General features: G+C 39.4%; 1 protein-coding gene across 1 annotated transcript in view; it reads right to left on the minus strand.

The window, feature by feature from the left end:
• Positions 1 to 622: 622 nt before the first annotated feature.
• Positions 623 to 27,880, minus strand: part of LRP1 (LDL receptor related protein 1) — a 447,299-nt gene continuing 420,041 nt past the window's right edge. The window contains exons 77-89 of the mRNA XM_040340947.1: positions 27,701 to 27,879; positions 26,668 to 26,774; positions 18,676 to 18,792; positions 17,711 to 17,887; positions 16,006 to 16,152; positions 15,739 to 15,912; positions 13,557 to 13,721; positions 11,559 to 11,727; positions 10,597 to 10,701; positions 7,284 to 7,348; positions 4,981 to 5,074; positions 4,030 to 4,174; positions 623 to 2,623 (exon numbers count right to left, since the gene is read on the minus strand). Coding sequence (XP_040196881.1) covers positions 2,483 to 2,623; positions 4,030 to 4,174; positions 4,981 to 5,074; positions 7,284 to 7,348; positions 10,597 to 10,701; positions 11,559 to 11,727; positions 13,557 to 13,721; positions 15,739 to 15,912; positions 16,006 to 16,152; positions 17,711 to 17,887; positions 18,676 to 18,792; positions 26,668 to 26,774; positions 27,701 to 27,879 — 1,785 coding nt within the window. The 3' untranslated portion in view covers positions 623 to 2,482. The remainder of the gene's footprint in view (positions 2,624 to 4,029; positions 4,175 to 4,980; positions 5,075 to 7,283; positions 7,349 to 10,596; positions 10,702 to 11,558; positions 11,728 to 13,556; positions 13,722 to 15,738; positions 15,913 to 16,005; positions 16,153 to 17,710; positions 17,888 to 18,675; positions 18,793 to 26,667; positions 26,775 to 27,700; position 27,880) is intronic.

Here is a 27,880-nt window from a genome sequence, read left to right on the forward strand (position 1 = left end):
CATCATGTGCAAGCAAAAATGTTTTCTTTTAAAAGGTTCCTTGCACGTGATTGGGTATTGTTTGCAAACAATTTTGTATGGTTTCTCATTTAGTAGGCTCTGGAGCAGCTGCAGTCTATTTGCCTTTAGTAAATCAACCCCTATGTGTGCACAATGCCAAAGTGCTTACGTATGAAGGGTTTACACCCTTCATATACAAAAATATCCATAGCACAATTTCTCCCTGTAATACTGTGCTGCTCTATGTGCAAATTCAAAAACGTATTGTGAAAAATTAATTAAAACCTTATGCTAAAGCAGAATCACTTGGTGAAACGTGTCAGTATTAATGTGGCACTGTTCTCACACTGCCACCCAAACCTGACCAGGATTTCTGCCCAATCCCCTATAACTTCCAGCAAGGCCAAGTTTTCAGCAATAATATTCTGCTGTACTGTAGCTACAAAGGACATTTCCTGTGGGGGAAAGATTAAAAAAAAAAAGGAGAAAAAAATAAAAAAGGAAAGGTGATGTAAACTCATGACACAACAAGGCAGCTGAAGGCAGGTAAACCCCCTACACTGTCAGTACAACTTTGTGCTGCAAGGCCACCAGGCAGGAAAAAAAAAAGTGATCACACAAATAACTAATAGACATTTACTTCTATCACACCTGCCATGTACACAGGCAAAGTAGACATTTTGTCAGCTGAAGGCAGCTATTTAATAAAGACAACAGTAAGATGAGACGCAACGTACCTCAGTGATAAAAACGTATTAAAACTTTGCAGTCCTTTGTTTAAAATACACATGGTGCATTATTAAAAAGCACTGTGGTTTTCTGAATAAATGTTTTATTTCCATATTACTGTGCAAATTAGGGAATTGCCAAACTTCCCATTAGCCATTATTTTTTGTCTTTTTTTGTACCGTTGTTCTGGTTTTCTAATTCAGTGATAAAATGACTCTCCACCCAACCTAATTGACAGACACACTTAAAAGGTTGCAACGCCACAGACACAAACTATTCTTAAAAATAATTTAAGATAACCTGTTAAGGTGCACCTACTTTGCTCCTGTGAGCTATCCATAACCAAAGTGTTCTATGTGAAGGCTTGTGGGTTTAAAATAAAGTCTCATATCACAATTAAGACGTTAACAATAACAATAAAATAAAAAAGGGTTTTTAGTGAGAAGAGTGTTACAAAGGTGAATTTATCATTGAAGGTCGAAAAACAGAAAAGTCAGATTTTCTTAAAAATTTGGGTTTGGGAAAAATACATAAAATGAGAATAAAAACACCTGGGCACATTCATTTTTTTTGGAGATTACATAGCATTGCTTTTAAAATACACAATCATTTCAATCTCCCCGTCATCCACCCCTCTTTTTTTCTGGATTCTGACGGATAATAAAACAAATAAACATTTTCTTCTAGACTTGTATAGTACTGAAGATGACTGCAGCAGAACCAAAGTAACAGAATACAAAAGCCCTTAAACGCTAAAAAACTTGAAGCTGTTGGAAGCAAAATGCAGTTTTTTTTTTTTTAATTAGCTAAAACACATTCATTTGGGTGGGGGGAGTCCTTCCTCCAGCTAGAAAAGGGATTGTTCATCTGGTTCTCCAGTAAGCAGGCACAGTAAGATTTGTAGAAGAAGCTCCTCAGGTGTTGGGGAAGATGCATGGACCCTGTTGCCCGTGTTTGGGAGTTTTTGTGGTTATGACTTCAGACGTGAGGCTTTCTAATTTCCTGCATGACATACGTGCAGTCAGTTGCTTCTGGTTCACTTGTGGCAGTGAAGGTGTTCAAAGTCACTTTGTACAAAACCAGTAACACCCAGGAAATATACTTTTCTCTCTCTTCAAAAGGCTCAGCCTGAATAATGGCAACATTCTCTCTTCTTCACATCATTAAAAAAAAAAAAAAAAAAGAAGAAAATTGTAAAATGATTGTTATTTACGGTATGCTGTAGCTAAAAACATGAATAAAGAAAAAAAAAAGAAAAAAAAAAAAACAAAAGCAACGGAAAGAGCTCGCCTGGCACGTTTTGCTCCATTTACTTTGTACCATTCTGATAATGCTTGAAGTGAATAAAATAACGTAACAGTCTTGTTTAAAAGGCCAGCCCTTGAAAATATAAAAGCACCCCCTCTTGTTGATGTATAATTTTGTCTTCTTTGCTATACAAGCTGCCTTTCCTTTTTATCTTCTGTAGTATCTCTCTCTTCAATTCTCCTGTCTGCAGTGTGCCACTTTATGTTTATTGCAGAGTCCCATTACAGGCAGGTTCCAAGCATGTATGGGCAAGGAGCTGAAGGATTTCAGACAGGTTCCAGAAAATAATGGCAAGGAAAAAAATATATTTATAATACTGAGATCAATATAAAAGTAGTCCTTCATTTATACACTTTATACACCGTTAGGCTGTGTGTGTGTGTGTTTTCTCCATAATTTTTAAAAGTTTTTTTATCTATTTTTTCTTTTTACTAAAATGTCATCCCTATGCCAGTGGGTCTGAGAAATCATCCTCTCCTCCACGAGACAGCAGTTCTCGCTTCTCATCCGTGCTTGCTAGAGAATTTCGGCTGTTGTGTGCTCCCATGTACAATGTGGCGTAGACTGGGTTAGTGAAGTTTGTTGGCTGAAAGGAGAGAAAGAGATTTTGAGGAAACATATTCAAGCAATCGTTTATTTCCTGTCTAATCAGTCAATTAATACTCAGTGCTTTTTTGTAGAACTTTGGGAGAAACTATGGGCGCTTTACTTCCTGTCCATAGCCAAACAGGAAGTGAAAGGAAATCCCTACAAATGAAGGGAATTCATTGGGGACCCCAAGGTCACCAGAACAAGTGTCTCCATTGGAAGATTTCCTCTAGATTACTTTTCTGGGGACAACCCAAAACTTGGGGATTTTCTTTTACTTCAACTTTCAATGATAATGGTAAACAGGCCAAATAGAGAACATGAATGTCCTTAGCGGGGCACAGATGGCAATAAAGACCTGACAGGTGTTCTAATCCCTCTCCACGCTAGCCAAGATGTTAAAAAAGTTTTGCCTTTAGTTATACAGTTATACATTAAGGCTGGGTTCACACCGCTGTACGAAGCAGCTCACAGCAGGAGTCCGGTGCATCTCTGTTCACCGTTTTAGGTCCAATTTCATTCTGAATTTTTGGCTGAATTCAGATCTGAAACGGACCAGAAGATGCACAGGACTCCTGTGCAATTTGCTCCAGAGTCGCTCCTGAGATGTGTGAGCCATCTCCATTGAGAGCCAGTCACAACCTCCTGACATGCGGGGAAACCTGCATCCGATTCACAATAGTGTGAACCCAGCCTTAAGAGACACTGTCACTTTGCCTATTAAGATTAAAGTAACAGTGTTTGCGGATATCCCATCCTACCCAGCAAGTTATACAACCAAATATGCACTCCTTCCCTGCCTTCTTGGTATAGTGGGAAGCACGAGACCTTACCAACTTGACATGGCTTGGGCTTAAGTGGCTAACCATCAGGCCCTAGCACTGTCACATGACCTACTACATCTACTCAGTTCTGATACCATCTGAGCTTACCTAAGTAAGATAAATATACCTTGCTAGGGAGGGGTATATACGTGCATATGGTCACTTCGTCCAGGGTAGGCAAAGTGACAATATCTCTTTAATGAGCTAATTGTTTTATATAAAGATATTGTTCAATTAGTGCAACACACTCCTCTCTGCATGACTCCCCTCAGTGTTATCAGTTGACAGTAAATGCTCAAGCTTATCAACCTACATTGCTCACCAAAATAACTTTATTTTTTACACAAAATGCAAAAAAACAGGACTTCCTAGAAATGACTCTAAAGCTTGCAAATGGAGAATGGGATAAAAGAGGCTAAGGAGAAGCAGCAGCATTACCAAAGCAATGAGTCCAAGCCTGAAAGTGTTTAGAGGAATTAAGCACTGAGAGGCTTCACATATTATAGTCCATGTGATAATGAAGGAGCACTTAGTTGGCTAACAAAATTTTAAATTTGCCTTATCAAAATTACAATTTTACCTTATCTGGGTCTAAAGTGAAGTCTGCATCGATCAATTCTCCCACATCATCATCTGGCTCGCCTTCATACATTTTGTAGGTTGGGTTGCCGATCTCTACATTCATTGCTCCATTGGTCATTCGCTGGTGCTGGAAACCTTTGGCCCTGTGAAAACATTTCCTATTACTAATTGAAGGGAAGTCTACAGAAATATTATAGCTGATAGAATATAGTTCACAATATAGGGGAGTCTCCAACAGCAATTTTGTTGGTGGAACTTCTGCATAGTTGCCTCCCAGTAGTATGCTCATAGTCGGTAAAAGTGTGACTTAGTTCATGGTACAGAGACTATAAGTATTACTTTGTCTAGAGTAAATATTGCATTCTTCACAATAACGGGGTACACAAGAATACTACTGTATATAAGCAGTACCTTGCAATACAGGGGATACACAGTACTATTGCAGCCAAGGTAAATATTGTATACTCCACAACACAGAGATAGCCAGTAGTGTTATTTTATCTGAAGTATACACTGCATAATATAGGGAAGTCTTCAAATATTACTGCGATGTGAGTAACTATTAAATGATAGTAAATATTATAAATTAATTCTACAATATGAGAACTGTAGCAGGTGTATAAAACACATCCTTTGCAATAAAGGGGTATCAAATGACGATACTGTGACAGCAGCTCTCAATGTTGCACGAATCACAATATGATATTTTTCTTATAGCTTCAGTAAATATCATAAATTTGCTCAAACAAGAGGGGTCAAGAAATATTTTCACTAGTGTGATTCATACATATCTTACACCACAAGGAGAATCTCCAGTATTTAATGTAGCCAATAGTAACAATAAACAATATGTAGAAAATGTTTTTATCACATTTATATTTTAGATTACCAAATATACACAGCCATTGTAAGAGATCACTAATGTCATTTATAAATGAGCTGTTCTTACCCACTCATCCTGTGTCTGTACCAGGCAAATAGTCCAATTCCAAGAAGAAGAAGTAACAATATTACCACAATTGGAATTACAATGGAGGTGGTCTCTGCAGAAAATACATCAAAAGGAGAAAGCATTAGTCACTGCATGAAAAATTAAGTGTATATAAAAAGATTTTTGTTTGTTTTTTACTCAACTGTGTTTATTTGAGCGGTAGTTAAGGGTGATTTAAGGGACTCTGTCACAAAGGGTTCAAGTAAAATTAAGCATGTAAGAGAGGATGCTTATATGGTTACAATTCCAGTGGCCTGTGTGTTAAAATGATGCCATGTTGCTAATCTACCGCAGGTATCTGGTACTTCCAGGCCTACTTAAAGGATCACTAAAGGATTTTTTTTTTTTAAGCTAAATAGCGTCCTTTACCTTACTGCAGTACTGGTTTCATGTCCTCATGCTCGTTTTTGCTTTGATGTTGCTGTAAAACTGCTCTGATCTCCACACTTCCTGGTTGTCTATTTCCTTATAACCATCATACTGGGAGCTTTTCACGGTGGTCTAAGCTGTCATTACTGTGTGTCTAAAACTTAACAGAACCAATCAGATTCATTTTAAAAACAAAACACTGCCCTGGATTTGTTTGTTTTTGTTCTGTGGGTCTCTTTACTTCACAGAAACATGAAACCAGTTTAAAAACGAAAGCGAAACTGTAGGCACATTATATGATTGAATTTAATCTATTTTTAATAATTTTTAAAAGGAATCCGTTAACTTTTATGTCTCTATACCCTGTAAACAGTCATTTCAGCAAATTTTTTTTTCCTTTAGTGACCCTTTAATACCTGTTCCTTCGCTTCACACTATGGTTCCTTCCAATGGCTGTTAAGCCTGAATCAGGTATTCACAAACACTGAAGTATCAGATATATCCAGAGGCCAGAGATCAGCAATGCATCTGAATTTGAACTCACAGGCGGCTGGAAATGCATCTGTGAACCTCCGCTTTTCGGAACCCTCCCCCCCCTCCGGTGTCACATTTGACACCTTTCAGGCTGGAGGGGGTGCAGATACACACCCCCCGTTGTGTTCTGGGAAACACTCGGCTCCCAGAACACAACGGGGACCAGTGGAACTGCACAGCGCGGCTCGCGCATGCGCAGTAGGGAACTGGGCAGTGAAGCCGCAGCGCTCCACTTCCCGATTCCCTTAATGAGGATGGTCGACTTCGGCTGCCGAAGTCGCCGGCGACTTGGACAGGTAAGTGTTTAAGCTGGTGGCTTTAAAACATTTTTTTTTTTCAGGTGAACCCCCGCTTTAAAGGAGCAAAAGGCCAGGCATCCACAGCACAGCAAGACATGCTGGGGCTTTGGTGGTAAAAATTCAGATGGGGCACACACACGGTCGGAATATCCGATGAAAAAATTCTGTCTGACTTTTACCATTGGAAATTCCGATCGCGTGTACAAGGCATTAGTCTTACTGGCTGGAATACATGCACAAATGATTATATAGCAATCACCACCTTCCCATAGCTTCTATTACCCCCTTCTTTTCAATTTATATTATACACCCAGCTCCCCTCTTTTCTTTTCTTTTCTTCTCTTATCTTTTGACTATCTTTGCTGAGATTTGTCCTATTATCTTCCTTTCTTTTACTCAATACTTACATTTTCCGAACCTTTATATCCTGTTTAAATTTTATTTTCCACATTATATAAACCCCATCCCTCATTAACACACCAAAACTTTTCTAAAACCAAAAGATCCCTGAGATTTGTTTACAACAGCTCTTTTTTCAGTGGAGGCAGTGCACATGTTGGAGAGACTATATCTAGCTCAATTCTTGATATGCTGTATTGAACATCAGTGTACATTGTTTAAAACTTGAGATCTGTTGTCCTTTCCAGTTATCATGGAAGTCCTTTTTTCCATGATCTGTACTGCCCCTATGCATGTTATGTAATTACTAGTCTTTTCTTAAAATTAAGAATTAACCATAAAAAAAAGACCAAAGGTAAGGCCTAAATGTGTATATGAGTATCTGTTACAAAGCTTTGTGCCAAGGCATGAAATTCAGAAAATATATGCATACTCGATGTTGGTTGTGATTGTCCTACAAAAAGTACAAATGCTGGACCACGTCTGTCACTAAGGACACCTAGGCACATTGACATATTTTGAAATTCTTTGCGCTGAGGCTCCATGAGACATACTTTATCTAAGTTATGTGTACCAAAGAGCAGGCTAAAAGTTACTAACCCAATAGTATTTGGTGCAAAGCTTTGTGCCAAGCATGAAACTGCAAAGATATACACTTACTTGATGTTGGTTGTGACTGTCCTACAAACTGTTCACATGTCGGACCAGTTCTATCAGACGGACACCTAGAAAGATAATGTAAAGTTATATGAACAACTGCACATATAGGAAGAAGTATTCTACAAAGGGAATTGTAAATATAAGCTGTATATCACATAACAAATGATCATTACAGGATACATATCTTCTTACAGTGTCTGCATTATTATCACGCAGAACACACAGATCTTTTCTGGCAATAGTATCTCAGTCCTCTAGGTTTATTTTAAATGAGGATCATATTTTTTGTGAACACAATTTTCTTTAAAGTATATGTCTTGTCAAAACAAAATAAAAAATTGCAGTACATTTATGAAATACTGTACATACATATTTCCCTGTTTTATCCCTTCAAGGTGGCTGCAAGTAAAGAAAAATACCAGTTGATCTGACAGAAATACAGTGAGATGCTAACTTCCTGTTTGAGCCTAATAAATATGTATCTGCTGCACTGAAATCCCAAGTAGTGATGTCAGCCTTGCCCGGTTCTCCTTAACTGGACTACAGAACATCCTCACCCTCCACATCTCTGTAACAAAGGTTGACGTAGCTGCCATAACCCAGATATCCTCTTCTTTAGTGAGCAGTAAAAGTGGCCTCTGTGGCGGATTTGCCGCAAGAACACTTATTGGCGGTGGGAAAGGCCCCCCCTCCTGCCACTCTCCGGTGCCCTCCACCGCTTACCGGAGCCATTGGAATCGGTGGAGGCGATCAGGTCCTCTCTGTTGCTTGGTGTGGAGATGAGTGAGGGGAAGATGCCCCCCACACATCTCCATACCATTGCAGGGCGGAAGCAACGTCAAAATGTCACTTCCGCCCATAGCTAGCTCTTAAAAGGAAACATTTATTTTTTCATTTTTTTCAAATGACAATACATTTTTATTTATTTTATTGAGATCTGATGTCTTTTTGACCCCAGATCTGACATTTAAGAGATCTGGTCCTATTACAAGGGATGTTTACATTCCTTGTAATAGGAATATAAGTGACACAATTTTTCTTTTAAAAGAACAGTGCAAAAATAAAAAATAAAGGGTAAAATAATAAAAAATAAAATGAACGTGCCCCGTCCAGCCGAGCTTGTGTGCAGAAGCAAACGCATACGTGAGCAGCACCCGCATATGAAAACAGTGTTTAAACCACACATGTGAGGCATCGCCGCGATCTGTACAGCGAGAGCAATAATTCTAGCCCTAGATCTCCTCTGTAACTCAAAACATGCAACCTGTAGTTGAACATCAGTCTTTGAAATCATGAAACTCACATTCCAAGTGTTTTGATGTGGGCGTTGTGAATATAGTAGATTTATCACCTGCTTTCAAAAAAATAATGCAACAGCTCCCCTGCAACTATAAAATCCTAAAAATGGTTTTGCAGTGTATGTCTAGGCAAAAAATAAATGCGATACATAATTTTTTCCTCATGTTTTGTCTCAAAGTGGAGCTTCACTCTCTCAATCAACACTGTTTGTAATCCTTATGCTGCTAGCATTAATAGATAGGAAAATATATCATATTCGCTTGTTTTTAACTTTATTTTACATGTCATCAGTTACTTTTTGGTTTCCAAGCCTAGGAAGTATGATGTTATACATCCCATGAGTCTTCAGGAGGGGGTTTCTCAGCTAAGCATACCCTTCTGCCTGCATGCCTGAGCTAAGGGCAGATGGATTCCAGGATGTAAATGCTACAATCAGGGGTAGGCAACCTTAGAGAGGTGGAGATCTACTTGAACAACAACTGAAGAAGTCAAAGATCACCAGGCACAGTGTCCTATTAAAAGAAGAAGAATCTGCTGCTCCAGGTGTGTGCAATACCTTGATTGGAACCAAGTAGGAGTGCTAGCCCTGGCGCGCCTCTGTAAAAAGAAATGGCTGCACATCCAAAGTTTGCAATAGTGCCTTTTATTGCTGACGATCAAAATTGAGCAGGGACACCAAATGCGTTTCACACATCTGATCTGATCTGTAAACAGTGTCCTATTAAGGCTGGTTCACACCAGAACACAATGCCAGGAAGGCACGCTCCATTAGTGTTTCCTGCACTGTTCAAAATGCACTGCCTTTGTGATCTACTGCAGGTGGTGATGCATTGTTAACCCCAAATAGATGGCAAACGCAAAAAAAAAATTACAAGAGAGAATGCAGGGTTTGGGAGTGCTCTATGCTCAGAATGCAGGGTTCAGGAGTGCATTACCCTCAGAATGCAGGGATCACTAGTGCCTTACCCTCAGAATGCTTGGATGGGGGGTGTGTGTGATGTGAAGGGTACAGAGGACACTGCTATGGGGGTGGCACTGCCCCCTTCACATCACCCCCCCCCCCCGAGTAGTGTCCTCTCCCCCCCCCCCCTCCCATAGCAGTGTTCCATTGCATCCTACCTGTATACATGAGACTGAGAAGCAGCACAGTTCTAGACGGGGCGGGAGCAGGAGCTGGCCGAGTGACTTTTCATATTAACAAGCTGGTGATTGATTGCTTAGGACCTAGCAACCAATCACCTGCGAGTTAACTAAAAAAGTTAACTTGGCCAGCTCCTCCGCCCGCCCTCTGTCCCGTGCTGCCTCTCGCTCTCTGCTATCCACTGATGACAGCAGTGGAGGAGGCAAAAGGGGAGGGAGAGAGGAGGACTGAAAGCTAGGCGGAGGAGCCTGAGGGCAGAAACCAGCAGCTAGCAGTAGAAGGTGGAGCAGACCTGTTCCCAGCCTACCTGTCACCTCCCTGCGGTTGACAGGTAGCCTGCGATCGACTGGCTGCTGACCCATGCTATATGAAATCATCAGCCCTTATTCAAGATGGCCACAGCCAGAAATGCTTCAAAGTGATTTCTCAGCATAATCAAGCATGGAGACATGGATGGATGGGTGAGTTTGTACTGAACATTAAAAATGCATTAAATAGCGTTTTTGGTACTTAGATGCAGTGTAGTTCTGCTTAAATTTTTTAACCAGTGCCAATAATCCTGCCCAGTTCTTTCTTGCTGGACTACTTAATACCCCCAACTTCTCACTCAGCGAGAAATCACCCTGGACTGACAATACTGCTTTGGATTTTAGTGCAGCAGATGCAGCTCACAGCTTATTTAAAAGGAAGTTAGCATATCACTGTGTTTCTGGCAAAATCAATAGGTATTTTCTGTACATCGTTTCTGAAGGGACTATACATCGCGGGACATGTGTATAGATGTACTGCATATGATCATTTTAACTTTGCCCTGACATGCACTTTGTAATGTTAGCATTGAGACTAATTTCCCAATTCCAGCTTGGTACTTACTGGCAATCTGGCATCTCTGTGTAACGGTTAATACTGCATATTCCTCCATTCAGACAGTAATTGTCACATGTCAAGCAAGACTTGGCGACACGTCCATCAGTACACCTTCAAAATTATGAAATGTAAATGGTAACCGTCAACCATACATAAATTAAGAATAGTATTGATTTGATCACAGACTATCATATGCCAAACAGCTGCAACACTACACTTTACTGATTTATTTTTATATTTCATCTTCCACATGCATACAAAAGAGGTATGAATAATGATCTTTGAAACTGCATTGAGTTTATATTATGGGGTCAATTTAAATGCAATAGTATTAATACTTACACTTTGATTTTTTTTGTAAAACAGCGGAGCACACAGCTATCTAATAAAGCATCTTGGGAGTTACGCTACTGTAAAATATGTGTAATGCAAAACTGTTTTTTGTTTTGTTTTGGAAAAAGTGGTGAGGAATTAAATTACTTGTTGGGTTTTTAATGCTGTCTGTGCTTCTGTTTGGGAGATTCACTCTCTCCATTTGTCTTGTTTACCATTATCATTTAAAGTGAAAGAAAATCTCAAATTTTGGGTCACTATAACAGGTACAAAGGGGAAATCTTCCAGTGGGGACACTAGTTTAGGCAACCTGAAATTCCCCCACTTTGGAGGGATTTCTTCTCACTAACTGTGTTGACTATGAGACAAGAAGCAAAGGGAAATTTAGCCAAAGGGACTCAATGGCAGAACTAAAACCCAGGGATTATAACCCTTCCTTACTTTGTCCATAATGGTTTTGCATTAAGTTCTTCTCTTAGTGAGTGTGCATTAATGGTATACAGCAGTCATTATCGGAGGGAGAAACCATTAAAGGCCTCTGATGTGCTTTACTGTAGGCCTAATCTATAGCCTAGCAATATATTCTCCTTGGTTATGATAAGGGCATAGGATTCCCTATATTCTGCAAGACTTACACGCATAAAACATCGCCACTTTTTAAGCTGCATCTTCCATCCTTGCATCGGTCGCATCTGTTCTTTTCACATCGGCTGCCTTCAAAGAGTGGTGTACAGTGGCACTGCCTGGTCCCATTAGCACTGAGCTGGCAGACGCCATCATTATCACAGTAACCGTAACATTTTCCTATAACACACAAGTCTTTTGTTAGATTTTCAAGTACTCACAAACTGAAGCAAAGTGCAAATCACAAAGCACTATTATATTTAGAGATGAAAGTTTATTTCAGCACAAAAGTGCAAGCCCCTTCTATGTGTCGTGCTCCAATGCAGACGTGTAGGGATCTCCCTGCACAAAACCCTTAAAGAGATAAAAAGCACCTGCAGAGTTCCAACATGCAGTTCTGATTTAGCAACAGGTTTGTGCGCTGCAATGGTATAGAGACAAAAATCAGCACCACCGAGTACAGCAGCAGCTGCGAGATGACTTTTCTAAAAGCAGTTTATTGGTTGAGGTCCTGAGCCAAACACCCAACCTGTATGTATTTTGGAGGTATTAACAAGTTTCTACTTTCCTGCCATTTTAATGTTTTAATGTTGACTGACCAATGCCTGCACCCTATATCAAAATATGAGTCTAAGGCCTCATACACATGCATGGTTTTCTCGGCAAGAAAGGTGCTGGGAGAGCTTTTTGCCGAGAAAACCGTGCGTGTGTATGGTTTCTAGTCGAGAAAACTGCCAGGAATCTCGACGAGAAAAATAGAAAACCTGCTCTCTATTTTCTCATTGGAATTCATGGCAGTTTTTTTCTGACGAAAAAAAATGAGCGTGTATATATGCTTACCTGTCCCCGGTAAGCGCGCGCATGCTCGATGAGACTTCGACACATGCGCAGTAGCTTAAAAGGGCAGTGTAGGGTGTAGCTGTAGCAAGATGGCGATGGCATTGAATGTGACAAGTGCATGCTAGTCCATGACGTCACCGCGTTCTTGCCATTCAAAAAAACGGCGGTGGGTGCATGTGAAAAGGGAACGCTTATATTTGTTCATCTTTATTTTGCGTGCCGGTCTCCAACAGGTGTATATGCTGTATGTGTATCCGTTTAAATGCTTGCAAGACTAGTGGCTTTGTAAGTAGGATTTAATCTTTCTAATAAAAAGGTGTTAATAGTGTACAAGGAGAATGTTCCGTCAACCTTATGTGTTGTAAAGAATGTGTTGACCCTGACATGAGAGTAGAACAGCAGTGAAGCATCGTGATACAAATCGAGAGTGATACAATCGTCATAGATTGCCCACTCTATTTGTTATTGACTGAGTTAGTGGGGAGGTGCCCAGGGGGTGTCCTTAAAAGCTTTGCCAAAGTCTAGTCACCTGAAGGTACAAGCCATTAACCCAAGGTTTAGGATTACTCTGCCTGTGTACTGTGTTGTACGATTAAGATATGCAGGTTTTTCCCCTTAGGCATTACTGGAAGAATTTTCAAGAGTAGGTGGCAGAGTTTGAACCCATTAATAGCAGAGCAATGTGAAAAGTTGTACAAAATGAAACAGCAGCAGAAGCAGACCTGTATACCACATATGCTTTCTGAATACCATTGTAGCCACAGTCCCACCATTTTTGTTTTAAACATTTACATTTTGGCAGTCAAGCTTGCACCACTGGTGCAGCTATTGTGTCTTTCAGCAAATATAAAGACATGCAGGTTTACCCTGCTATGTGGGGAAAAAATACCAATAACAAATCTTTCTAATGGACCAGATATCAAAGCCAGCAATGGGTATATATGGTGGGCAATGTACACTTCATCAGCTTCTGCTGGGCTGATGGAATCTTATGTGGCTCTGGAGTTCTGTATAGAGGAATGATTAACCCTTACATCTACACTAGAATATATTATTTGACCCAATAAGCTGGAGAGCAGTATTTTTTTTTTACAAAGAAATACAAACACTATTCCTGGTTTATAGAAGCTGTAGCCTACACATGACCATACAATGTATAAACTTCTTACGGTATTGACATTTGTCCCCAATGTAATCAGCGAGGCAGCGACAGCTGGGTTGGTTGCCCAAGTTCACAGAACAAGTGGCATTGTTTTGACAATAGTTTGGTGTGCACACTTGCTGCTCACATGTAGGACCAGTAAATCCAGTTAAGCAGCGGCATGTTGGTAAGCCTAAACAAGAAAAAAAAAAAAAGGAGAAGAGAAAATTTAAATATAAATTCTGCTTAAAAAGTATTGAAAAATCTTTATGGTTTGTAATCATATCTGTAAGTAAGGCAGTTACATTTATTCATTTTACAATTCTAGTTATATTTATTCATTAGCTACATATGCTGTGCTAATAGTGACTTTTTGGTCCCATCTTTCTTAAGTTGGCCATACATGTGGTAGTTTTATCAAGCAAACACATTTTTGATGTCATATTATTGTCAAAGCCATTGAGCAATTGAAGACATAAAATGGTGGCTTTATTGGTCCATGAAATGATGGAATAAAAAATTACCCAACTGCTTTCTTTGAGATAACTGTAGTTTTTTAAATCCATTTTAATTATGTCTAATTGTTTCTTCTATTTTGAAAATGTCTGGGTAACTTGCAGTTTTTGTCCCAGTGACATTAAAATGAGAGAATACCTCGAATGGAGCCCTATATTATAGGGTTCTAATCCCTCCCCCCACTCTCTCTAAAACGAAACAATGTTTTGCCTGGACATATTTTAAAATTCCTGAATGAAATGTAATATCGAATTCAAATCACCAATGATTGCATTAATATTTCTGTATGCATTTTTTGTTAAACGTTTACCATCACTTCCTGTCTGAAGAAACATTTTGCTGAACTTCTCTAGCACGCTTTAGCATTGACACTGTAAATTTCTACATATAAAACAGAATGCCATGATTTTCAAAGCTCATAAACCCTTATTTTATGTACAGTAGAAAATAGAAAACATATCATATGTATAAACTGAAAAAAATATACAATTTTATATATAAAAAAAAAAAGAATAGTGTAGCTTCCCCGCTTCTTTTAGTAACACTCTGTAAACATCTCGGAACTGAGGAGACCAGTTGCTGGAGTTTTGGGGGAGGAATGTTGTCCTACTCTTGCCTGATATAGAATTCTAACTGCTCAATGGTCCTTGGTCTTCTCGGTCACATTTTTCATTTCAAGATGCACCAACTATTTTCAATCAGTGAAAGGTCTGGACTGCAGGCAGGCCAGTTTAACACCTGGACTCTACTATGGAGCCATGCTGTTGGCATAGCTACAATATGCAGTTTAGCATTGTCCTGTTGAAATATGCAAGGCCTTCCCTGAAAAAGATGTAATCTGGCTGCTTTTAAAACCTGTATATATCTTTCTGCATTGTCTGTGACTTTCCAGATGTGCAAGCTGCTCATTCCATATGGACTAATGAACCCCAAAAGAGAAGATGCTGTCGTTTCTGGATCATGGTCAGATAGGGCTTCTTCTTTGCATTAAGAGCTTTACATTAAATGTTTTGATGGCATGGCAAACCGTGTTCACAGACAGTGATTTTTAGAAGTAGTCCTAAGCCTAAAAGTCCTAATGCAGTGATGGCCATTACAGAATCACGCCTGTATTTAATGCAGTGCTGTCTGAGAACCTGATGATCATGGACATCCAATATTGAGTTACTGCTTTGTCCCTTACGCACAGAGATTTCTCCAGATTCTCTGAATCTTTTGATATTATGTACTGGAGATGATTTTCATATTTAAAGTCTTTGAAATTTTATTTTATGTTAAGAAACATTATATGATGCAGCTTTTCACAGATTAGTGAACCTCTGCCCATCTTTGCTTCTGAGACATTCTGACTCTCATAGACCTAATCAAGTTATTGACCGGTTACCAATCAGCCTAATTAGTTTCAAAATATTCTTCCAGCTCTTCCTTGTTAGTACCACTTTGTCAGCTTTTTGTTGCACTGCCCCAAATTTTTAGAGATGCGTTGCTTTCATTAATTTCAAAATGACCCTATTTTTTTTCTAAAATGTTCTTAGTCGAAACCTTTGACGTTTTCTATTTTCTATTGTGATTAACATACGGGTTTTTGAGATTTGCAAATCGATGCATTCTGTTTTTGTGTGGATTTTACAGAGTGTCCCAACTTTTTGGGAATTGCAGTTATAATATCTATTAGTCTTCTCCAAATTCATTACCTGTGCGTGATGGTGCACAGTTTCCTCCGTTTTTACAGTAGTCCTTGCACTGATCTTTCTCACACCTTTCTCCACTGTAGCTGGGTGAGCAACGGCATTTGGCTTGTTTTCTTGCATTAAAGAAACATTGTCCTCCATTAAGACACTCTATAGGACAAGATTCAGGTATGGGTTCTAAAAAAAAACAGATGTAAATATTAATTTCAGAAGATATTCATTCATAAAGGAAAAAATAAATACAGGATCATGCCACCTTGTGCTTCTTACCATCAGGTGACTGGGTAGGGGATGGGATAAGGATACATGTTCCATTGTCTAGTCGTCTTCCATTAGGACATGTGCACACTGGTCCACTGGGGCTAAGTAAACACAGCCACTCACACTTCTTGCGGTCACATGGATTGGTCACTAAAGCTACAACAAACATAACCCATGATTAATGAGACACAATTCTGTGAGAAAGAACTATTCTTTATGATGATTAGGTTTAAAGTTTCTACACAGCTGGCAGAACTGATGCTTGTTTGATTTTCCAGAACAAAAGAAACATAAGAACACAGCTGAGTAAGGCGTAGAGCTGCCCCTTCTCAAATTCAATGAGCTCTATAGGACACAATTATTGGGATACAAAAGCACAAATGTTTCAAGTCACCATAACAGGGGTAAGCTATTATAAAAGAATTGCTACATCACAGAGCGTCTCTGAAAACAGTTACATGAGTCAGAAGATCTTATGGTGTGAAAATAACTTTGCCTCCAACATTTATGAAAAACATTATTTCTTTAATTACTAAGCGCTGAAAAGCTTGGATGGCTGCAGAGGAACCTTAGTAGTTCCTTGCGTGTCACTGATGAAAAGCTTGAAGAGTAAAACTCTTTGCATTGGTACAAAACGTATGCTGCTAGGTCAGTGCTAGAGCTCTGCAATCAGCATGGAGCATACATGTTGAGTTTTAAAAAATTAAACCTGGGCTTTCAGTAACATCAACCACACAATTGGAAGCAACGTTAGAACGATATTAGCCATCACCAAATGCAGCCAAATTAATTCCTTATGCATTATGTAAGCTGTGTACTATTTCTTACATTTAGTTTAAATCCTTAAAGTGTTACTAAACCCAGGACCCTGCATTCACTATATCTGGTCTCCCAGAACATGGACATTTTTTAGTCAATATAAACTGCTAAATACCTTTTCTCATCAACAGTTAGAGCAGTCTTGTGGCTTCTATCAGTGTCTGGTTAAAGCTTGTAGGAGTAGTTTTCATTCTGCTCTGACTGTTCTATAAAGCTACAGGACCATTGACTGTCTGGACAGTGCTGATCACATGCACTCTCCCAAGGAAAAAAAGCTTTCTAGCAATACACACCAAACTGAGCATGTGCAGCTTGTCCCCTAGCATATGTTCTATCAGAAAATGGTTTGGGGACAGTGGAAGGGCCGAATCAGAGAAGGCAGGATCAAACAGCCGTTTTACACAATGCAGAGGATTAACCCCTTAGGTTCCACAGTGAGTATAACAAGCATGCTTTACTGCATATACACACTGATTATACTGTTGTGAGTTTAGTAACACTAAGCCGGGCCCACAGATTAATCAAATCTCGGCTGCTTCCACAGGGACTGGCCAAGATTCGATCCATCTATGGGCAGGCTGGTTGTACCCAAGTTGATCTGTTGATCAACTTGGGTGCAGCCAGGCTGTCAGATTTTTTTTCTACATGCAACTACTGCTGGCAGCTATAGCTGTAAAAAGCTCCCTGCCAGCAGAACACAATAGTGCTGCAGAAGCAATTGCATTGGTGGGGGGAATTGAGTGAATTTCTTTCCTTCTACCTGTGGTGGAAGAAAAGAAAATCGAATCATCTATGGCTTGCCTTACCTGTCTTTGTCACATTCTGTGCTCCAGAAGGGAGACAATTTTGCATGCAATAAAACAGAGCTAGTATGTTATCTCATGCATGGCCTTACCTTCAGGCTGCTTGTACTGGTGATGAAGAACAATATCAGTTACATGGTTTATTCCCCAGGTAAGATTGGTAACAGGGCCATGTCCAAACTTGTGCACTTTAAAGATAAGGTTGTTAACATATGTTACTCCATAGATGTAATCTTCAAAGATATCAATGCTGAATGGATGGGTGAGGCCTGATAGTGGCAGAAAGAAGAAAACAAAATAGTAATTGTTGATTGGTTTGTAAAATAAAAACCTAGGTGTTTGTAACAAAATGCATATTTGACCTAAACAAAAAAGTGAGACATTGGCTAGATCTAAAAAATAAAATGCTGTGGGGATCATTTATATATCACTGTGCTTTCAACCCGTTAACTACCACGGAATATTGCAAGATTTACTCTACAAATAATGCTTCATTACATAAAGCAGCTGATATCACACTTCGGAGAGGAGAATATGCAAGCACAGCTCAATTTAGATTTGAGTACAGTTCCTGTGTGCCAGAAGACTAATGTTATTCCACACAAGACCAATAAAAGATAGCCGCCCGCAGTCCAGCACCCAAAATAAGTTGGGTAAAAGTTGCTTGCGTAAGGCGGCAGTTTTATTCCATGTCTACTTTTTAAACTCTCTTAAACATCTGTCTGTATATTATACTGTAATGAAAGTATTATTTAAAAAGTACAGGTCAGAATGAAGGAAATTAAAGGAATCTTAAACTGACCTTAAACATAAGCTCAATACACAACACCACACTGCCCATCTACACAAGCTATCATAGTTCCGACATGTGACACATATCCCGAGCCAAGGGCCTGGCCTGCTTCTTAATTCGGAACATTATCTATACCCGTTTTCTTCCAGAACATAAATAAGCAGCTGCATAATGGCATGTTGAGATCAGGCAGAAAGACAATTTTTCTTTTCTTTGAAAGGTCACTGATATATCATTTCTATACAGAAAATATATATTTATTACCATTCTTTCTACTGATAACCACAACTGGATCTGTCCCATTAAGACGAATACTGCTGATGATGGATAACTTGGCGTCAGCCCAGTAAAGTCGCTCGTTATAGTAATCCACTGCTAAGCCTGTAAAAGAGCAATCAATATAGGTTACATCATAAGACTGTCTGCCTTCTATGAAGGGCTCATAGTTTACTGAATGTTAACGATAACCCGCCTAATGGTTTAGACAAAAGAAACCCAAAAATAAGATAAACACAATGCTGAATATATCCTCAGCTTCATAAAAACACAAATTTGAAAATTGATTATCCTGTGTAAAACTAGCTCTGACTTTAGTGTAAGCTGTTTATTTTTGTCATTCGCAAACCACAATTAGCATTTATAAGCACAGACGTTTAAAACAAATAAACCAGTAGATATTTTACAGTATGTTGATCAGCACGACGGCACCCAGGGAATTTAACATGTGGCTTTGCCTCTCCTTTCTTAAACTACACCTTTCTTGACCGTAAAAATTCAACATTCATTTCATGCTATTAATTATTTTTATTGAATTAAACTTATGGCTTACAGTTGTAAGATTTTATGGGACTTCTGCAGAAATGCTTTGCTTTCTACTAATCATTAGTGATGTCTACTATTCTTATGGCATACTGCAGGGAATATTCTTCACCCTGTTCTTCACCCACACATTTCATTAAAGGTATAGGGTTTCCAGACTACTATCTGGTGTAAGAGTATTTAACAATAGTCAGGTTAGAGAAGAAATTGCACTTTAGGGTACAATCCAATGTCAGCTGCCAGCACCCCAACAGATACATATTCATTACAGAAATCATAAAATAAGTGCTGCGCTTGAAAAAAAGTATAATGCAAAGAATTATTTCAAAACTTAATTACACCATGTGCAAAAAATAGGAAAAAACAAACAAACCATATGACAGTACACCATCCAATGTTAAAAGAATTATTATACATTTGCGATATATCTTCCAACAGTGGTGATTAAATTGCAGCTCTTCACATTTATAGACCCCATACACCTCCATGTTCTTCCACCGGATGCTTATTGAGACATGCTTATCAGAGTCATTTTAACCTCCATTCAAGACAAGTCAGCATGCGTTCGTATAGAAGGGATCCTCAGGAAATTTAGAACTCCATGTTTACAGGTCTCTACTGGCTCCTTCAAAAGCACTAAAATATTCATAAAAGAAAGCCAGATAATGTAAAACCATGTGAGTAGAACATTTATAAAACAGCTGAGATACTCACAAGTGTAATATATATATATATATATATATATATATATATATATATATATATATATGAACAATGCTTATACAAACATAAGCTGGTCCCAGAAATTGAACAGTCCCCTTCGAGACTAGGAGATGTGTGAGGATGTCATGAACATCAGCTCCACCAATGGCTCACACATTTCCTAGTCCAGAAGCGGCCCGTTCGATTCCAGAGACCGGCCTATATTTGTACAAGCATTGTTTATATATACACTTGAGTATTTCAGCTGTTTTAATACATTTTCTACTTGTATAGTTTTACACTACATGTCTTCGTTGGCTTTATTTTTGTAAATCTTTTGGAGCTTTGTAGGGAGCCAGTAGAGACCTGTATACGCAGAAAGCTATATTTCCAGAGGATCCCTTAGAAATAAATGCTTGTTGACTTCCCTTAATTTGAGGGTCAAATGGCTCTGGTAAGCATGTCTCAATAAGCATGCAGTGGAAGAACACAGCAATATGGTAGCCATAAATGTAATGAGCTGCACTTTAATTACCATTGTGGGAAGATATTCTGAAAATGTATAATTATTCTTTTCACATTGGACGGTGGACTGTCCAATGGTTTATTGGAACTTTGATAAAAAAAATTCACATGGTGCAATTATGTTTTGATAACATTATTTTCATTATAACTTTTTTAAGTGCAGCACTTATTTTATACTTAACAGTAGTCGTTAAAGTATTTTATCTGTGAACAGTTCATTTATTTTTCACATTTTTTGGTCCAATAAATGTTTTAAATATTTTTTTACAATCAGATCTGAGATTGAAAATAAGTTTTATAATAGTATAATCACAGATACCACAAGTGGCTATGTAATGGCTGGACACTATAAGTAAAACAGAACAAAAATAGGGGGACCCCCTTTTTTTTTTCTTTTTTTCCTTCCCTCTTTCCCTCTCTTTTGCACATTTGGGAGGTAGTTAGCTTGATTTTCTACATAACTTTGGTGCCGGAGTAGAGCATCCAGTAAAATATTTTACAGAATGGACACTCTATTTTTTTCCAGAGGGAAACATTTGTTTTTTATTTTAATTGTCTGTGTTTTTCTTTTTTTTTTGGTAATGCACATGTCATTTTTTGGGAGAATTATTCTGCATTATTCTCAATATTTGTTTCTAAATTGTTTCTAAATTGCATATATAGGACCCGTTGGGGATTGGTCATTGAGGGAAATGGAAATCACTTGGGGGTCTATGTGAGATTTGAAGATTTGATCAGAGGATGAAGTCACGTGAAATGACAATATGCGCTGGGATTGGCGCAATAGGTGAAACCAGGAAGTGACGGAAACATACGAGCTCTGTGCTCGTGGAGCACTATCTGTATTTAACCAAAAGTGGGTATCTACGTTTTTACTCTAATAAATTGGCTTGTTTTAAACAGGATTATGCTATTGGGATTACTCTTCCATTTTACACCCCTCATACTGAGCCTGTTAGCAAAGAAGGACATACTACGATCCATCTCGAACCATCAGGCTGCATTCACACCTAGGCGTACAAAATCGCGGCGTTTTGTCCCGCGGATTGCGGCTACAAATTGCGGCGTTTTGTACCGCGATTTGCGGCGACAAAACGCCGCGATTGTGAATGCAGCCTCACCCCCTCTGTGGAGATGGTTCACATCTCCTATGCCGAATGCCGAAAGCCGCCTGAAAAAAAGGTCGGGACTTTTTTTCAGGCGGCAGGCGTACGGCGTTCGGCGTGGAGATGTGAACCATCTCCATAGAGGGCAATGCGTTCTCATCCCTCCAGCGTCTTGGGGCTGCTGCGGCGTCACACTACAGGCGACAAAACGCCTAGGTGTGAATGGGGGCTCAAAGAGCGACACTGTGGATTGCTGCATTTGATTTATTCATGCTGTAACATTACAGCAGTAAGATGAGGGGCTGGTACGCATTTAAGTGTCACTACAGTGGATTGGCCTGGCATCGGCCGTTGCTTTCACAATGGAGGGATTTACCACTCACCTTAAATGCATTTGATTGTCACAGTATTATCTGGGATTGGCGTACATGTCATAGATACAGAGTTTACACTTGGACTTTTTACTTACGCTTATTATAGTTACTCATTTAAAGATTGCACAGCAGTTTAATTTACCGTTTATCAATATGTGATTATTTTCAAGTTACCATCACCTTTTATTGTTAAATATTGTTTTACGTTGTACTTTAGCACCCAGCAAGTTTGCACCGATACGCATTGTGTGTTCTAACCTTGCACCAGCACTTTATTATAGTAATTTTAGTAGGTTCACAGCGCAAAATCACCATTTTACCAATTTTTTCCATTTTATCTGTTAAAGATCAGCTTACCAGGTGTTTGCTTTAGAGTACCCTTAATCTTTATCTGATAGCGTGGGAGTAATACATTTATGATATGTCAACTTTAATGTAGGTTCTTGTATCTTGGAATATTAGGGGGCTTAGCGACCCAGTAAAAATACAAGCAATGTTCACTACAGTAAAAACAGTTTTCTCTGTCTACTATCTGCCTGCAGGAGACTCATTTAAATACATAAAAATGCAACTATTTAAAATGTACACAATATAGTAGACAATATCCTTCTATTTATACTACATATTCTAGAGGTGCATCTATATTGATAGCAACTGATGTAGATTTTCTCTGCAGGCAGGTACAAACGAATATTAAAGGTTGCTATATATTTTTGTATTGTACATTGTTTAGAAGATCATACGTGTTAGCTAATATATTTATACCACCCCAATATTCCTCAGAGGTACTTGGAGAACTACTGAAGTTTGCCTCTGATAAAATGGATGTTCCCTGGTTAATAGTAGGAGGTTTTATTACCTAGATCCCTCTTTTAGATTAATTTAGTTTGTAGCCACAACGACTACAATATCTACCTCCTTTTCTGGCTTTATTGGGGAGATTGGTCTTATGGATGTCTGGAGAATGTTACACCCCAATGATAGAGCATTCTCTTGTTTCTCTAGCACCCATGGGATCTTTTCAAGAATAGAATACCTACGATGGTACCAGTTATATCTGAAGCAACTTATGCTGCTAGAGGCTTATCTGATCAGTCCCCATTGATACTTAAAGGGGTTGTAAAGGTAAAAAGAAAATCCCTAAATAGCTTCCTTTACCTTTGTGCAGTCCTCCTTCACTTACCTCATCCTTTGATTTTGCTTTTAAAATGTTCTTATTTCTTCTGAGGAATGCTCACTTCCTGTTTTTCTAACTACACGCAGTAATGCAAGGCTTTCTCCCTGGTGTGGAGAAAGCCTCTTAAGGGGGGAGGGGGCGAGCAGGCAAGTCAAGACACTCTCTACTTTGCAGATAGAGAAAGGAGCTGTGTGTTAGTGGGTGTCCTGACACTCCTGATCGCCCCCTTCCCCCTCAGGAGGCTTTCTCCATACCAGGGAGAAAGCCTTGCATTACTGCATAGTTACAGACAGAAGAACAGAAAGTGAAGATTTCTCAGAAGAAATAAGGACATTTAAAAGCAAAATGGAAGGATGAGGTAAGTGAAGGAGGACTGCACTAAGGTAAAGGAAGCTATTTAAGGAAAACAAATTGTACCTTTACAACCCCTTTAAGTTTTAAATTTAACTCAGAATTGTACTTCATGGAAAATCAACCCCTATTGGTATGATCTTTTTCCCTCAAAACAGAAAGTAATGCTTGACATCTTGGCCTATAAAGATATAAACAAACCCTACGTATCTTCACATGTATATTGGGACTCTTTAAAAGCTTATATGAGGGGTTTGTTTAACTCTCAAATTCTAAGGTTTAAAAAATGATCTAGGGCCTGGGAACGTTTAGTGACCGAAGATGTTTTAAAGGACTACTATTCAAGGAGATACTCATGATGAGGGATACACTCAATACATGCCCATATGGAATAATCTACGACTGTCGGAGGTAGCAAAACTTGAAAATTTTGATTTATGGAAAAGAGTTGTCATTTTGCTTCTTTGTCAACTTATTGATAATGAGGTTTTGAAACCATTTGACAAACTGGCAGAGAATTTATTTTTCCATTATTTACAGCTGTGACATGCTCTGCAGAGGCAAGCAAATAATTTTTATTAAAATAAAGTGGAACCTTGGTTTACAAGTAACGCGGTTAACGAGCATTTTGAAAGATGAGCAACTTTTTAAAAAAAATTCTGACTCGGTCTGCGAGTGTTGTCTCACACAACAAGCAGAATTCAAGCTAATAAGGTGTGCAGTACCATATTTGGCCTGAGGTGAAGGGGCGCCGGAGCTGAGCCGAGCTGTTTGGAAATACTCGGAAATACTCCTGAGCCTTTCTGAGGTCAGCCGAGCGGTCCCCGATCCTTTTTGAGGCTCTCCGGCACCCTCCCACTTCTAGCCACTTGCGGTATTGCATGCCATTGAAGTAAATGCGGAACAAATTATTTTTGTTTCCATTGACTTCTATGGGGAAACTCACTTTGATATGTGATTGCTTTGGATTACAAGAATTCTCCTGGAACGGATTATGCTCGTAATTCAAGGTTCCACTGTATAACCCTTCATCAATTAAAGCTATGGCGGTAACTGTAAGATGATCTAAACAGACTAATTGGGAACATACATTCTTCTTTACAAGAGAAAAGTAGAGAAAACCCACTAGAGCGTAGCTCTAGATGGTGGCATAGAGATCTGGAAACACTCAGTGATGAGGAGTTGGAGAAAGCTCTGAAGAACTTATTTGGGGTATCCCTATCCTTCTCACAGTGCTTGACACAGCTGTTTATTATTCATAGAGCTCATTATATTGCACTCTTGGGGTAAGGGAATTACATTAAATTGATGTACTGATGTAGGTACACTCATACATATATGCTGTGGCGTTGTCCCAAATTGCATTGTTACTGGGAAGGAGTATTTGATACGTTGAATTCCTTGTGCTCCCCACATGTTCATTTTGATCCAAAGATGGCATTATTAGGGATTGTACCCGAGGATACTCTCCCAGCTGTAATGCATGTGATGTGGTTAAGAACTATGTATATGCCTCGTAAACTTATATTACAAATATGGATATCAAACCACCCACCAACAATAGATCAATTAAATAAAGCAATTAATCTTAATTTAAGATGTAAGGAGCTGACATGTAAACATAGGAAATGCCTGTAACAGAATGGCCCGGGACACCCAGAGACTTTTGAAGGATGTGGGGTACTCCTGTGCCAGCGTCACTAATGACTTTTGGGTCTAGGGTCATCCTGTGCCCCTTTTGGGCATAGGGTGACTGGGAAATATTAATTATAAATTACATGAGATGGGACATTACTGATAATTCATGTATTGCAGGAGATCTGGACATATTACAGGTGATTTCATTCTGACCCCCAACCGGTCAATAAGAGTGTCTCCTTCAATGCTAATACTGTTTTGTGTGAAAAGTCTATTGATGATAGAGGTGTTGTGAGTTAGCAGTCTAAAGGTCAGATGTCTCCTTTCAGGGGTAGGGAATTAGCATGTCAATTATGTTTAGTAAAGGATTGTGTATTATGCAGGTGAATCACTAATTGTCGGAGACGGAATGTCTGGGGGATAATTAACTCAACTGAATGTCATTGTCTAAGAGAGTGTGTATTGAAGTGCCTTGTAGGTGGAGTTGATTCATTGTTCACTTGACCAGTTTCCGTGGACATGTTCGGTCGTGTGTAGGGCCGACCAGACCGGATTCCCGGCCTAGCATACAGGTTTCCAGCGGACAAATGTTTCTTAGCATGCTAAGAAACATGTCCGCTGGAACCATGTCCGTCAAACATGTCCGATGGTCAGTACGACTCATCGGACATGTCCATCAGACATGTCCGATGGTCAGTACGACTCATCGGACATGTCCGCTCGGCCGAAATCCCTCGCATGCGTCAAAGTGATTCGATGCATGCGTGGAAGCATTGAATTTCCGGGGTCGCGTACATCGCCGCGTCATCGTCGCCGCCACGTCACCGCGTATCCTGTCCGCGGGGAATTTGGTCTGATGGTGTGTACAGCCATCAGACTAAATGATCCCAGCAGACATGTCCGATGAAAACGGTCTGGCGGACCCTTTTCATCGGACCGGTCCCGTTGTGTGTACGAGGCCTTATGGATCGTGTCTGCTGGATTGTGGTGTGTCGGAAGCTGTCTTGAGTTGATGGAATGGGAATATCGTAAACGGTGGTGACCGTTACAATGCCCCAAAAAAATTGTGGTATTGGTGGCTAGTCTCTGATTTGTCTGAGCAGTCAATTGAGCATATTAACGATAATTGGGAAAGTTAATATTCAAACAGAATATCTGTTGAGGATGACTGTAAAAGCAAATAAATATTGTTAATATGTAATAATTTAAATGGAATACTTAGGTCAGGTTTATGAAACCGCTAATTCTGTTAACCCGAAGGGAGATCAATGGTTCTGAACTGAAGGAGGGATTTAAATGATGACTTAAATAACCGCTATGCGAAAATACAGTTTTTTTTTGGGGGGGGGGGGGGGGTTTGTGTTAACTGTTTTATGTTGTAATGTTTTTGTTGTTTATGAACTTTTTTATAAAAAGTATGAGAATTAAAAAAAAAAAAAAAAAAATTGCTTGTGAACAAAAAACACAGTATAATTAAACTACAGATATGCGGTAGGAGAACAGGTCATTTAAACAGGACCTATCAGTTATCTTGGGGTACTACTGAAAACACCATTATATATACCTGTGGGCCACTGGATGTTGTTCTCTACAACAGTCTCTCTCATGGTTCCATCCATGGCTGCCTTTTCAATCTTTGGGTGGTTACCCCAGTCAGACCAATACATAGTCCTATACAGAACAAAAACGAGAAAAACATTGCTTTAATGCAGGTTTGTATAAGACAAATATGTTAGCTGTCGAAATACAAAATTCAAAATAGAGAGTCATAAATCAAAGGTCACATTGTAAAACAAAAGACTAAATAGCTGGATTCAGGTATCCGTGCCTAAAGGTTAGGAAGGCGTAGCGTATCTCATATACGCTACGCCGCCGTAAGTTAGAGAGGCAAGTGCTGTATTCACAAAGCACTTGAGTCCTAAGTTACGGCGGCGTAGCGTAAATGTGCCAGCGTAAGCGCGCCTAATTCAAATTGTGAAGAGGTGGGCGTGTTTTATGTAAATAAAGCATGACCCAACGTAAATGACGTTTTGAACGAACGGCGCATGCGCCGTTCGTGGACGTATCCCAGTGCACATGCTCCAAATTACGCCGCAAAGACTCATTGGTTTCGACGTGAACGTAAATTACGCCCAGCCCCATTCACGGACGACTTACGCAAACAACGTAAAAATTAAAAAATTTGACGCGGGTCCGACGTCCATACTTAACATTGGCTGCGCCATCTTTTTGGTGGAATATCTTTATGCCTGAAAACGCCTTACGTAAGCGTCGGGCAAGCGTACGTTCGTGAATAGGCGTATCTTGCTGATTTATGCATTCTAGGCGTAAATCAGCGTACACGCCCCTAGCGCCCGGCGTAAATAGACAGCTAAAATACGACGGCACCGGCGGTCGTATCTTAGCTACATTTAAGCGTATCTCAATTTGAGAATACACTTAAATATACGACGGCGCAGATTCGGAGTTACGACGGCGTATCTACCGATACGCCGGCGTAACTCTACCTGAATCTGGCTATAAGAAATTAGTGTGAGTGTGTTTGTGGCCAACAACAGCACTAGAAGAATGACTATTAAATGTAAACTATTTCATACGCTCTTAAGGGATCCACAACAATGGCATGTGGTTCGTCAATCATGCCAGAGATCAAAGTCTTTCTATGTTCTCCTTTCATCTGTGCCACCTCAATGACATCGCGGCCAGAATCAGTCCAATAAATATTTCCTGCCACCCAGTCAACAGCTATGCCTCTGGGCATCTTCAAGCCAGGTATC

This window comes from Rana temporaria, chromosome 2 (assembly GCF_905171775.1).
Source record: "Rana temporaria chromosome 2, aRanTem1.1, whole genome shotgun sequence".
Classification (NCBI taxonomy): domain Eukaryota; kingdom Metazoa; phylum Chordata; class Amphibia; order Anura; family Ranidae; genus Rana; species Rana temporaria.